General features: G+C 45.3%; 1 protein-coding gene across 1 annotated transcript; it reads right to left on the bottom strand.

Moving 5' to 3' along the window:
• Positions 1 to 1,854: 1,854 nt before the first annotated feature.
• On the bottom strand, positions 1,855 to 12,060 carry rdh10a (retinol dehydrogenase 10a). The gene is made up of 6 exons (XM_028432952.1): positions 11,500 to 12,060; positions 10,917 to 11,152; positions 5,350 to 5,448; positions 4,230 to 4,375; positions 3,390 to 3,521; positions 1,855 to 3,293 (listed from the first exon to the last, which is right to left on the bottom strand). Exons 1-6 carry the CDS (start codon positions 11,783 to 11,785, stop codon positions 3,170 to 3,172), a joined length of 1,023 nt encoding a protein of 340 aa, XP_028288753.1. The 5' UTR covers positions 11,786 to 12,060; the 3' UTR covers positions 1,855 to 3,169.
• Positions 12,061 to 12,670: the final 610 nt, after the last annotated feature.

Here is a 12,670-nt window from a genome sequence, read left to right as displayed (position 1 = left end):
TGGACTGTGAGCACTGTGGTAGTGTGCACCTTATATACTGCACCATTTAATTGCACGTAGCTCCACCACCTGTGCCGTCCTCCAGGACGCCAACCAAACCCACTCTTGTTCGGTCACCATTACCGAGATGAACGGGCTAATTCAACCTCACTGAATAATACACTCAGCTGGCAGCTACATCTGCTAGCCACTGAGGAGCATCAAAGCTGTTTGCATACATTAGCAGCATTCATTCCACGGGCTTGTTCAGGTAACGGTAGACCAGCTTGAGGACACGTTAGACCCAAGATGGATGGCCCTGCTCTGACCAGCCAATATGGAAGGTGAACCTCATTGCCAAAAATAGAACAAAATCAATGGGACTGTGGAGCTTGTCTGTGGCGCGCAAAAGCAAATGCCAGAGCCATTGATTTTTCCATCTGAATTATGTGCCATCAACCCTACTGAAGTCCTCTTAATTAGAGCAGTATTAACAGGAGGATAAAAGAGTGAGGGGAATCCTATAGATGGTGATGGATGTCCAGGTAACCACTCATGCCAAAACCCTAATAGTTGTCTGGCTTTTGTGTGTGTGTGTGTACACACATAAAGGCCTAACAGTAGCTGGAAGTGGCTGCACTTGGTGCTGATTGCTTCTGTACACAGAGGGATTGAAACTGTCAGTAGAACTCTCCCTCATATTAGAACTAATCTGCCGCTGAGCAACTTTATCCAGGCCCGATTAGTCACGGCAGAGGAGCGCTGCGTGCTGCTTTACTGTAGCTCCGCCGTCTCCGAGGCTTCCCCGAATTGCACGGAGGCGGTTGAAGAGGAAGTCTAGAGCACAAATAAATTCCCTGCCACTGACAAAGGATCCGATTTGTTCTTTTGGGGAGACACTTGTGAGGTGTTTCAAGGTTTTTGAATGTGCTTGTCGCTGCTACATAAAGAGCACTGAAGGAGGAGAAGGAAAAAATCTGAGGAGTCTTAGCTAAGTTGTGCTTTAAGCCCTTAGACTGGGCCTCATAATTTTGGTGTTATTTCTGAAGGGTTTCAAATACAGATACTGACATGTTTTGTTTTGTTAGATGTAGAACTCATAAGAAAGTGTCTTCCCACAAACAAACAGTTTAAAATCTTAAATCGTTTAAATGTATTTCCCGTGTGCCTTGTGTAACTCTCAGTTGTAGGACATGTGAAGTTAGAAGGGCTCAAAAACTGCCCGAAATCTTCTGCAAATGCGAAGACGTGACCTGAAAAGGTCAACACCAGCCCTGCACACAAACAACTCAGCATGTGAGTCCGTATGTAGCTCATGACATCTTAATGTGATTTTGTGCTGACACCAATTAGGAAATTAAAACTTTTTTTTTCCCCCAGGGGAAGTAAAAGTTCAAGTGTAATGATCCTGCAAGACATACATACAGGGAAGGGTTTGCATCCTCTTTTTTTTGGTTACATAAAAACAAAAATAAAAAAAAATCACATGCTTAGTAGTGCTGTTTACTCTAACCTTTATTAGCCAACACCCATATCTGAAGGCTGCCTGACTCACTGTGTGGCACAATGTGGGAGCACAGCGACACCGATACTGCTCAAAGGAGTAGTGGTGAAGAGAAGAAAAGGGGATGGGTGGGTGTCATCTGAACAATAGAAACTGTGTCCAAGAAAGTACATCAGCATTGCAGAAGATCCTCTTTCCTGTCACTCACTGCAGTTATTCACAGAATTCCTCTGGTGTTTTTCTGCTGAATAACAGCTTCATATCAACTGCGGCTAATGATGGCAGTTTAAGTCACAGCCTTACAGGCGAGAATGTGGGCGGAGGAAAAAAAAAAAACTCCCTTAATGTCAGAGAGTAAGAACACACGGTCATAATAATCTAAATCACTTTATTAATTTAAGTTAGGTAGAGACACTAAACATTGGAACCACATTTGCTCTGCTATGGAGCAGTCTTCAGAATATTACAAAAAAAAGAGGCTTATGTCATACTGTCAAAAAAAAAAATGGCAAAAATTAAGAGGTAGAGAATTTAGGCTCATCACCGTGACTGAAGGGATGATGCCTGTTGGAATGTAGTTGAAATTCAAAAACAAAACTTTTGTCATCCAAAAAAAAAAAAGTATATAAAATATTCATACATCAAATATGGCGGAGACAGTTATTCTGGAGATATTCACAACATTTAAACATACATTTCACTTTTAACTGGACAATAGTATTAACTTTTGGTGCGGGGGAAAAGAAATTATGGCATTTTTTTTTTTGTACATTTTCTCCCCTCAACCACACATCAGTGTCGGGACACCTGGAGGTATGCTGGGTTCTTTTTTTTTCTTATTTTTTTTTAACAGATACATTTACATAATCAACACCACCTCTGGATTTTGCTCTCTCTTAAGCAGTACATTCTGAGTGTGCCACACATGCTAATTTCATCCCAGGACACCGACCTCACACCCCCCTCCCCCTCTCCTCCCCCCCCTGCACCTTTCACTATGAGACCTGACAGAAAATGACAGGACCTTCTTTACAAATCAGCCACAATCTGGCCATTAAGACGTCCCATTCGGAACGCATACGCCACCTTCTTTATTCAACATATGCTACATGTCTCTAAACGTATAAAAGCTTTTATTGTGAAAATCAGAATCAGAGCTGGGGGAAAAAGAGCCTCTGTGTGGGGGAGACATTGGGTAATGCTGTGTTAACCTTTCTACACGGAGAATGCTGGCAGTGTAGAGGAGAAAAAAAAATATTACAGTGCATGTCTACAAAAAATAAAATAAAAGTGAACAAAACAAGATTACTGTTTGTACAGTAACATACTGTATATTTCCACAATGACACTAGATAAGGCTGGTGACTACATTACGTAAATAGTTAATTACTGGATACCTTTTTTTCTGTATGATTTCAAAACTAGTGACATGGTATAGATGATTTTTTTAAACAAACTTTAAAAAAAAAAAAGACAAAACAAGTCAAATAAATCCTTTGTGTAGTACACAGCTTTCTTTGTTCCAGAGGAACAATATGGTAAACCTTTGCATTTGCTCAATGCAAGTGCACCAGTCTAGATTCAGTCTTCTCTTCATTCCATCACCTTCCTCGTTTTCATCCTCAGTGGTTGTTTCCTCGTTCTTGAAGGTCTATAAGCCCCTGTTCGTGCTGCGAGCGGCACCCCCTAGATTCCGTTCTTTGCCTCATTGTTGTTCATGGCCTCCTTCCTCTGAGCTAGGAATGGATACATGCACTTGTCGGCGCCGAGGAACCGGTACATGCACACGATGGCCTCGAAGGGCAGGATGCTGCAGGAAAAAAACAAAAAACAGACAGACGGAGATCAAGATTAGTGACGCAGGGTGGCTCCTGAGCAGTTGAACAGAGAGGTGGACGCAGCTCACCTTTTCATGAAGTTAACCATGTAGACGATGCGAGGTGTGCAGATCATGGGCTGGTCGGTGAGGATGGCCCTCATGGCCTGTTTCACGCAGAACTCGGGCTTCAGAGGAGGCAGAAAAGGCTCGATCTCCTTCCTGACAAGAAACAGGACAAAACTAGATGTCAGGCTGAAGCAGAAATGAAAGACGTGTTGAAGGATCTGTTTATAAGATTTTAAGTCTAACAGCTGATTTATGGAATGTGTTGCTAACCAGGTAGCTGTGTGTAATACCACTATACACCACAAGATGGGATCGTGAACCAGTTCGTATTTAGTCTGGCCTAAGAGGGACAGCTGGTTTTAGCCTAGCCTCCTTACACATGGTTTAGGACGTCTCCTCAAGTCGAGCATTGATAGATTATGTATTCAGCAGATTACGTTTGGTTGTTGGATAATCGGAAATGCAGTAACTTTAGTTTTGGCCAAGAACAAAAGTGACGACTTGTTCCTTACAGTGGAACAGTAAAGCTCATACCACCTGCCGACTGTAACCATCAAACAAAGTGAGGACTATTACAGCAGCCTGCTGGGAGGAGGAGGAGGAGGTGAGGGGGGGTGACTTTAGCCCAGGTGCACCTGTTGGTGAGCTTTTCCCCTGGGAAAGCAGAGTAGCCCTCTTTGTGTAAGTACAGTGTCGGCCTATGGAATCCAACTGACTTTATACGAACTGCAGCACAACACAAACCATCAGCTGCTGCTTTGAAGTTCAGCGTGGTGTTTTATATAGTGAAGATTACAGCCGATAAACTCATCCCAGGTGCAAAGTACTGCACGTAAATACAAAAACAAAAGGCCGGCTAACCTTATCCTGCAGCCTTTGAACATTCCCGTGTCGACCAGGTAAGGGCACACCAGAGTCATGTTGATGCCATCCTTCTCTGAGGCCTTCAGCTCATGGCTCAGTGACTCGTGGAACCCAATGGCACCGAACTTACTGGCGCAGTAATCCTGTGGGAATGAAGAGAGAACAGGTTAGCCCTGTAAACCCCCGCCCGCTGCCCAAAGAACATTATCAAACATGCCCCGCGGACACAGAGGGCTCTGCTTGCTGTTAATGATACAGCCACAAAAACCTGAGCGAGCCTGTCCGCCGTTCTACGGTTTCATTAGCATTCTTCTCCTGTGCATCAGGAGACTGCACAGCTTGGCGGGAAGGTTTTGATGTGGTTCGCAGTGGAAATAATCTTTTGAAAAACACGCTTGGGCAAACACAGATGCATGTCGATAAACACAGGGAGGATAAAGGGATTTGACTGTGCCCACATGACAGACGAGGGCTTGAAGCAAACGCGCACATCCAGGAACTTCCAGGAAGCGTAATTGCTGCAAATAAATCGACCACACTTCAGCTGAATTATTATGGATGAACGCCTGAACAAAAGCAAACGCACAGCTTTGAAAACAGACATGGTTACACTAATCTCAGCCCATGGGATAAATGAGAACTGTGTTCTTTAAAATATCAAAATAAAACCTTCTCCGAGGGCTACCGGTTGTGGTTATGCAGATGAATGGCCCCCCTGCTAAATATTTTAGTGTGCATTACAATAACAAAAAACTATAGGAAGGGAAACCATATCCATTGAAAGCTGCTGTGGTCTGAATACTGAGTGTTGTTCACAAAGCCGTGATGAAGATGTCTCTGTCCCTTGGGGAGCTGTCAGCTCATTCTGGCCCCAGGGCCAGGGCCCAATAGGGGCCTCACACCCCCACTGCTGCAGATAGAGGAATCTATAAGAGGCTCCCAATGCTCATCTGTGTTCCTTAATTTAACGGGTGGAGGGACGACTAGAGGAAGAGGGGGCCGAACCTCCCCCGTCTCAGTGTGCTAGCTGGCACAGCTGACGGCTCTGGAGAAAAGGCACTGGTTTTGGATGGTGGGAACGATGGGATGTGTATGTGTTGTTGTGTATGATACTAACCTCCACTCCAGCTGTGCTGAATAAACCCAGGGAGCTGGCAACCGTCACAATGTGACCATGATTCAGCTCCAGCATCTTGGGGAGAAACGCCTTGGTGGTCTGCGGGGAAGGACAGAAGAGACAGAAGGGCAAAGAGAAAAAAGAGGAAGGTTAGTTCACTTGTGCAGTTTGTCTGTGCCAAAGCTCTTTGATCCTCTCTGCCTCCCCCCCCCTCTCTGTTCCTCTCCCTCTTCTCCATGGTGATGCAGACAGAAGCGTCTGAATGAGAATTCATAACAGGCAAAAAAAATAAAATAAATTAGACTGAGCATCGGAGGTGCAGCATTTAGAAGTAGAAAAGTTTGTCCTTTGTGAATCAGATGTTCAAGTGTTTTCAGCCAACAATCAAGAATGTGCCGTGTGTTAGATTGCCTTGTCCTTTTCCCACACAGATCTGGTGCCTTCCACTAAAGAGTTGGTGACAACACCAATCGCAGGCCTCCGTTCACTCAACACTCCCTGACAATACAATTCAGCCTCTCATCTACCTGCGCGGCTTCGCGCCCTGCCCGAGCTGCAGTCGGCGCAACGATCCGTGAGATGAAAGAGTTTAACCGGAGGGCCACGTGAGAGCCGGAGCTGGAGTCATGGAGGTGGTGAGAAGTGCAACACAAGACACGTTGATTAATCTATAGATCTGCTCCTGGTTCTGCCTTGGACTCAGCATGAGCCAATCAGCAGGTGTGACATGTGACAGCGATGATAGGAACTGACCAATCACTCTCCCACTAGGAGGTCTGCAAACAACCAGCAGGCCTTTTGTTTAGGAGCAGAGCTGAATCTATTCAAGTCAGATGTGTGCTACCATAGTGAGGAACAATGCACTCTTAAAATGTTAGAGAGGAACCTTTATGACACTTCTGTCTATAAAGGGATCAATCAATGCCAGTTTACTGCAGCCTTCTGCTCGTTTTGTCAGTAATTTGAGTGCACATTTATTGAGACATTTTAAAGGTTGGTACAGTATGTAAACTTGGCCACAGTAATGATTCAGCCTCCTTTGTAAACATTAGCTGGAGGGGAGCACAGAGCCAAGAGGAGCATGGTACCAGGCAGCACAGCCATGAAAGCAGTGCTACACGAGGAAAAGCCTCATTAAAACTGCATCCAGAGATTTACCGCATCAGACCTACTGACTTCTGCTCTAATCTCTGTACTTAGATGTGTTGATTAGTGAGGTAAATGAAACTGGAAGTGGAGTCTATACAGAGAAAGGCTGTATATGGATGACTTCATCGTGTTGGAGTGTGTTCCACAGCCAGGTATAACTGATCTGACTGGGCTCCAAACATCTGCACTTTTCCAGGACATAAATTTTCAGGTTGCTGCAATATTCAACTCATCAAATGATGGGGCCCCAAAAAGAGGGAGAGCGAGAGGGAGGGCGAGAGCAAGAGCGCGCAAAGGCCTGGGCAAAAGCTGAGAAAGGCCTCTGCGAGCCAGAATGGCAGTGGACGGGGGGGAGAGGGAGGGAGTTGCGTGCAAATGAAGCATTAACTTAAGATATGCCCATACCTGACTCCAGCCAAGGTTTCCTCACTCTAACAGCAACTTTCAGAGAGCAGGGAATGACTTGATCTGGCACTACACTCGACAAACCCAAGCCAACACTCTGATACAAACTGGACTATTTTGCTGAGTGGCTTGAAAAATAAGTGTAAATGATGAGGGGTGAGGCAGACCCACTCCCCCCCATCCTCAGATGGAGGATGGGTCTAAACGTGACCGTCTCTCTCTCTCTCTCTCTCTCTCTCCCGCCCTCCCGTGATCGTCCTGCTTCTCATGGCAGCTCTGGCATGTGGGTATGACCCCCACTGACCTCTCAGACACAAAATGTGTGAAGGCAACCAGAGGCTCGTGTCTTACATCAGAGCCGCCGTAATTGGGTCTCAACGCTCCCTTGTTCCGCTAAATTACCCGCTGACACAGCCGGGCCTCCTTGGCCTATGCGAGGGTGCCCTGCCCGCTGCACCCCCTAATTGGTGCGTGCCCCCAGGAGCATTTAAGCCACACAAAGCTTGCAGCTGGGGTGTCAGGCTGCATTAGTGCAAGCGCCTGACCAACAGGAATATGAACAAAATATTGGCGTTTGCGTAGGACCAGATGGCCATTTAATTGGGCTGACTTCTCCCTTGACGAGAGAGCGAGAGAGAGAGAGAGAGAGACGGAGCAAGAGCGAGTGGCCTGAGCTGAAGCACTCGTCTCATCCTACAGCAGATCGTGGAATTTGAGTGGGTTGGGTTGATTTTGAGTGGTCATCAGGGCTTATTGATGAACACTGCTCAAGATGCGGTGAGAAACCCCCCCCCCCACCCACCCACCCTCCCACCCTCAAGCCGGTTGTACAAATGGAATCTAATTTACCTACAAACCAATTGTCCAGGAAGGGATTCATTAGAATCATGACCAAAGAATGAGTCACATTTTACAGCTTAAGCATCAATCTTAGGTAAATTTAAAAAAAATAATGATTTTTTTTGAGTCAGAATTTATTGTAGTATTAGATGTTAGATTAGTCTTTTTCCCTTTTTGACTCTTTTCTTCTCTTATTTTTGGCAGTAATATTGGTGGTTTGACCCCTGACCTCTCCAGCCAAGGCCATGGGCTCTCCCTATGGCTGCGAGTGCCTTGATAGCAAGAAGCACACATTGCTTAAGTACCCTCATTCTCAGTCAGACAAGAGGAGGACAAAGGAAAATCCTAACGCACTAATTCATATACTTTATAAAGTAATGATTGATCAGCAGACTAATGCACCGCGACGATCATTACTTGCAGTCATAATTCATTAGACGCAGACATGATCAGGTACATGCGCAATGAGAGCTAAACATGGGAGTATTCACGGCGGCTTCACTGAGGGGGTACAGGTGCACCAGGCCTGAGGAGGGGCCCATATAAAACCAGTCAAGTAGGACCCTTCTGCCTGGCTGCTTCCTTTCTCTGGCTACAGAAGGAATGCGGCCTGCGGAACTTGGCTCCTGTCGCCTGGCATCTTGTCAAGCTGATCCACAGACAAGAAACCAATTGTCAGATAAAGTGGGTCAGCAGCAGCTTACCATTACCCTCTCGCCTTGCCTGTGGATGGGATGGCACTGCCTTCCTTCCCCTTTTTTTTTTTTTTGTATTCGCCTATGCTCTTTTCCCGCCATGTCACTTCCCGAGTGCTCTGCGTGCCATCGCGCAACAGAGAGGTACGAGTTCCACAACAGGAACTGCTCACAAACCACCTGTTGGATAACCAGCTCAAGATGCTGAGGATGATTTCCTTTTGTGTCATTCCCTAAAACACACACACACACACACACACACACTCTAATCCTGAAACTCCTGTAACAACTGTGCACACACTGCTATCACAGCATGACTAAAAACTGAACCGCAAACACCACAAACCACCAGCTGGACTAATCAAAGCATCATCAGACAAATTCAATGTGATGACCCCCTGCCTCATAAAAACCTAAAGGGAGCAAAGGATTGAATCATTGCTGTTAATGTGTGTGTGTGTGTGTGTGTGTGTGTGCGTGGCAGAGCTGGATGAACAGAGCTGGCCTCCATGACTCCCATGCAGCTGCACCCACTGCCTCCAAATCAGGTTGGGAGGAGTCAGAGGGGCCTATGGAAGGAGGAGAGAAGAAGTGTGGGGTCTGCCAGACACACACACACACACAATTACAATGCATTTCCTGCTCACGTCTCCATCCCTGTCTTATTCCCAATGCACTACACAACAGATGAGAAATTAAGTTACACATTTTTTTTTTTTTTAAATCATCTGGTCTGGGCCTCCCCTTGTCTTCGTTTACTCTCTGTTGTGTTTTGCTCTTGAAAAAAAACAGGAAATTTTAGTTAGTGTTTAGGGTTAAGGCACAACACAAATCGAGTAAGATAAAATGTCACAGAAACACACCCCACTCTTTTTGTATCAACTATGCTGAATCCATGTAAACCTGCTTCTATAAATTGACAAGATCTGAACGAGCCTCTCTTCAGATTTTAAATACAAACCCTCCCTTTTATAATATCCCTTTATTGTTCAATAAAAGCATGTTCTTCAATAAACAAACCACAGCTTAAAAACCTTTCATGGCCGGGCCCTAAACTGAGTCACACACCACAAATAAAGCCATTTTAAAAACCTGTTGTCCCGAAAGAAAAACACAAAAATCAAAAGGTTTGTGTAAAGCACCACCTGCGCTCAGTGAGTAACTGTACCATGTTTGTAAGAGAGGAAAAGTGGACAGGTCCCTGTTAGTCTAAGCTCTATTCATCTAGCTTGTGTCACTAATGAACCACATCCTCCATTCTTGCCGTCGCCATTCATTAAAGCCTTCTTTCATCTGCCCCCCACCACCACCAACACCACCCGTAAAGAAACCACGCTCTCCATAGAACACAGACCTCTACTAAGAAACCCAAATCTCACCACCCAACCGCTGGATGCTGACTCCAAGTCCTGGATGTAAAGATGGAGATAGCCAGTCGAGAGAGGCGCATGAATGGCTGAATGGAGCATTGATTTAAAGGAGGAAATACACAACCTGTCTGACTGACAACACAAGAGATTTGCATGCTCAATTAGGGAGCTGAGCTTCAAATCGCTGCGGTTTCAATGAGAATTCAGTCCCGGGAGCCAAAGTCTCAAATGAACATCTGCCTCTCATGACACACTGCTTAACATAATGTGACAAATGCAATCACGAAATGGTCAATTCAGAGGGAACACATTCCCAATTCTTTTGATTTAATGCATTGTCACACACCCTCAGAGGCGTGCAATGCAATCGGTTGTCATTAGGGGTATTTGAGGCTGGAGAAGAAGGCCCTAGACGCTGCGCATCCATTTGTTAAAAATCAGTAAGGCTCTTAAATGAATTTCTCAATACCATGGCAGCCTGCAAACACAATTACCCCACACCTATAAAACACACACAAAAGCAGGGATGGCTGCTCCAACGCTGCAGCTTATGCTTATCTGACATGCAACACATTCCCTCCTTCAAGTCCACGTAGCCTTTCAGATAAGTCGTCACGCTGAAAAAGGCGTAAGGAACAGAGCCAGAGTAAAAAAAAAATGTGATACACAACAAATCACCAGCTGCCAACAAAATGTGGTGAGCTGATCCAAGACAGATCCAGAAGCCTGTTCCCATCACGCACGCGTGCAGATCTGCACAGCAGAAAGCAGGCGAGAAGGCATACCTCAGGGATCATCATAGCACAGGCAAGATTTACAAAAGCCAAAACCGTGACGTTCCTCTGGCAGAATGAAACTAAGTGTGGATGAAATCTGAACATGCAAGGCAACAGCTTATGGTCATACATTCTCATTCCTGCAGGCACCTTTCATTCTTGAGTTTGGCACACACACAAGGAGAAGATTATGAATAGGCATGCGAGTCAGAGTGGAAACATTCCTGTGAACCTGGCATCACAGTAAACACATTAGATAACACTGGAGACTGAGGCAGACACGTCAAAGCATCACATTGTAAAGTCACATCACAGCTCGTGCATCAGCTTACCCAGAAGTGTGCGTGACAGTTCACCACCATGGTGCGTTCGATCAGCTCGTCAGGGCACTCCAGAAGGTGGTGACCGGAGACGACGCCGGCGTTGTTGATGAGTATGTCCACCTCTCCCACCTCTCGACGCACCTTCTCGGCTGTGGAATACACGCTCTCGCGCTTTCCCACATCACACACATAAGTGTACACCTGTGGCTGGAAAGGAGGGACCTCCTCTACACCTCCAACAGGTCCTGCAGTGGGGGGGAGAAGGAAACAGAAAGTGATCAATGAAAGTTTTGCTCCGCGGGATGGTGCGGATCCTGATGGTTATTATAATAAATTCAATGAAAGAGCATATTTGCGGGTGAATGCGTTTTTTTCGCACACTTGGGGAAACAATTTTAGAAACAAATATTTAAAACCTCTAAATTCAGCGAGGCTTTGGACACATGTCCACTGCACATGTGCCGTTTGGTCACGGTTTCACTCCTATACTGTGTGCTTAAAAGTTAAGCGGAGTCAAACACATTCGAACAGACGCGCTCACCGTGCGTAAAACCTGATTAAACCCCAATTGCTGCATAGAAGGCAGACTTACCGTCTTTGGTTATGGGAGTGTCCAGATCATGGTAAATCTGCCGCACCATCTCCGCCGTTTCCTCGTTGCTTTGGCTGTTTATGTCCCATAAGACCAGTATGGCTCGTCTCCGGGCGAACTCCTTGGCGAAAAGCCGCCCGAGGCCGCTTCCAGCGCCGGTGATCACGCACACCTGTCCCGCCACGCTCTTCTCCTTGGGTCGCACAACCCATTTAGCCCCGGCGGTCAAAAAAGCCCAGAGCACCTTCAAAATGACCACGAAGAATTCCGCGATAATTATCATCATTTTGGCCAAAAAAAAGCTTTCTATCAATTCAAATAAGCAGCGGAAGACGCGCGGGGAATGTTTTCCTCCTTGCAACTTGTCTGCAGCAGATATGTAAAGCTACACCGACTAAACTTGTCTCACAGTGCAGGATGGAAACGCTAATGCAGAGAGTGGTGGGAAACAGCCACAATTTATGAGTGAAGAGACAGTTCAGATGCTGCTCAGTCAGAGTCCGGTTGCCGTGAGTTATGAGCAGCTACAATGAACTGTGCCTCCTACTTCCTCTGCTGCTCCTCCACTCATCTCATTCTCAGCCGCGTCTCACACGCTATTTATTCAGTCCACCCATCAAAGCTGGACCCAATAGGAGTGAGACTTGAGCGCCTGTCAGGATTAAGTGCCAATTCCATACGCAACACTCACATGTGAGGTAACCTAAAAGATTTTAACACTAATCTGTTGCATTTTTTCCCCTCCTCAATTAAATTACCAGTGAAAAAGTGTAAACTGCTGAAATGTAATGTAAAAGCTTAAACATAAATTAATTAATTAAAAAAATGATTGTGTAATCATTAGAATTAGATAATAAATAACTAATTATATAAATAAATAGTTTATATCAGCAGTTTATATCATATTCTGATTAAGATTTACTGCTTCATGACCACGTCTTAATCCTAATTTTAGATCCAGATATAATTCAGATTAGGGTTTTTAAATTCAAATTAATAGTATATATATAGTGAGATGCAGATTTCAAAGCCACGTATCAGGCCACTTCTCCAGGTCAGAGTCCGTCCATACATGGAGCAAGCAAAGGCAGATTATTCCTCACGGGATATCTCCATTTTCTATAATCTGAGCAATTATGACACAAATCAATTCAAATGAAACTATAAGACT

The sequence above is a fragment of the Parambassis ranga genome, chromosome 20, assembly GCF_900634625.1.
Source record: "Parambassis ranga chromosome 20, fParRan2.1, whole genome shotgun sequence".
In the NCBI taxonomy this organism is placed as follows: domain Eukaryota; kingdom Metazoa; phylum Chordata; class Actinopteri; family Ambassidae; genus Parambassis; species Parambassis ranga.
Note: the sequence above shows the minus strand (reverse complement) of the source record. Positions and strands in the feature narration are given on the sequence as shown.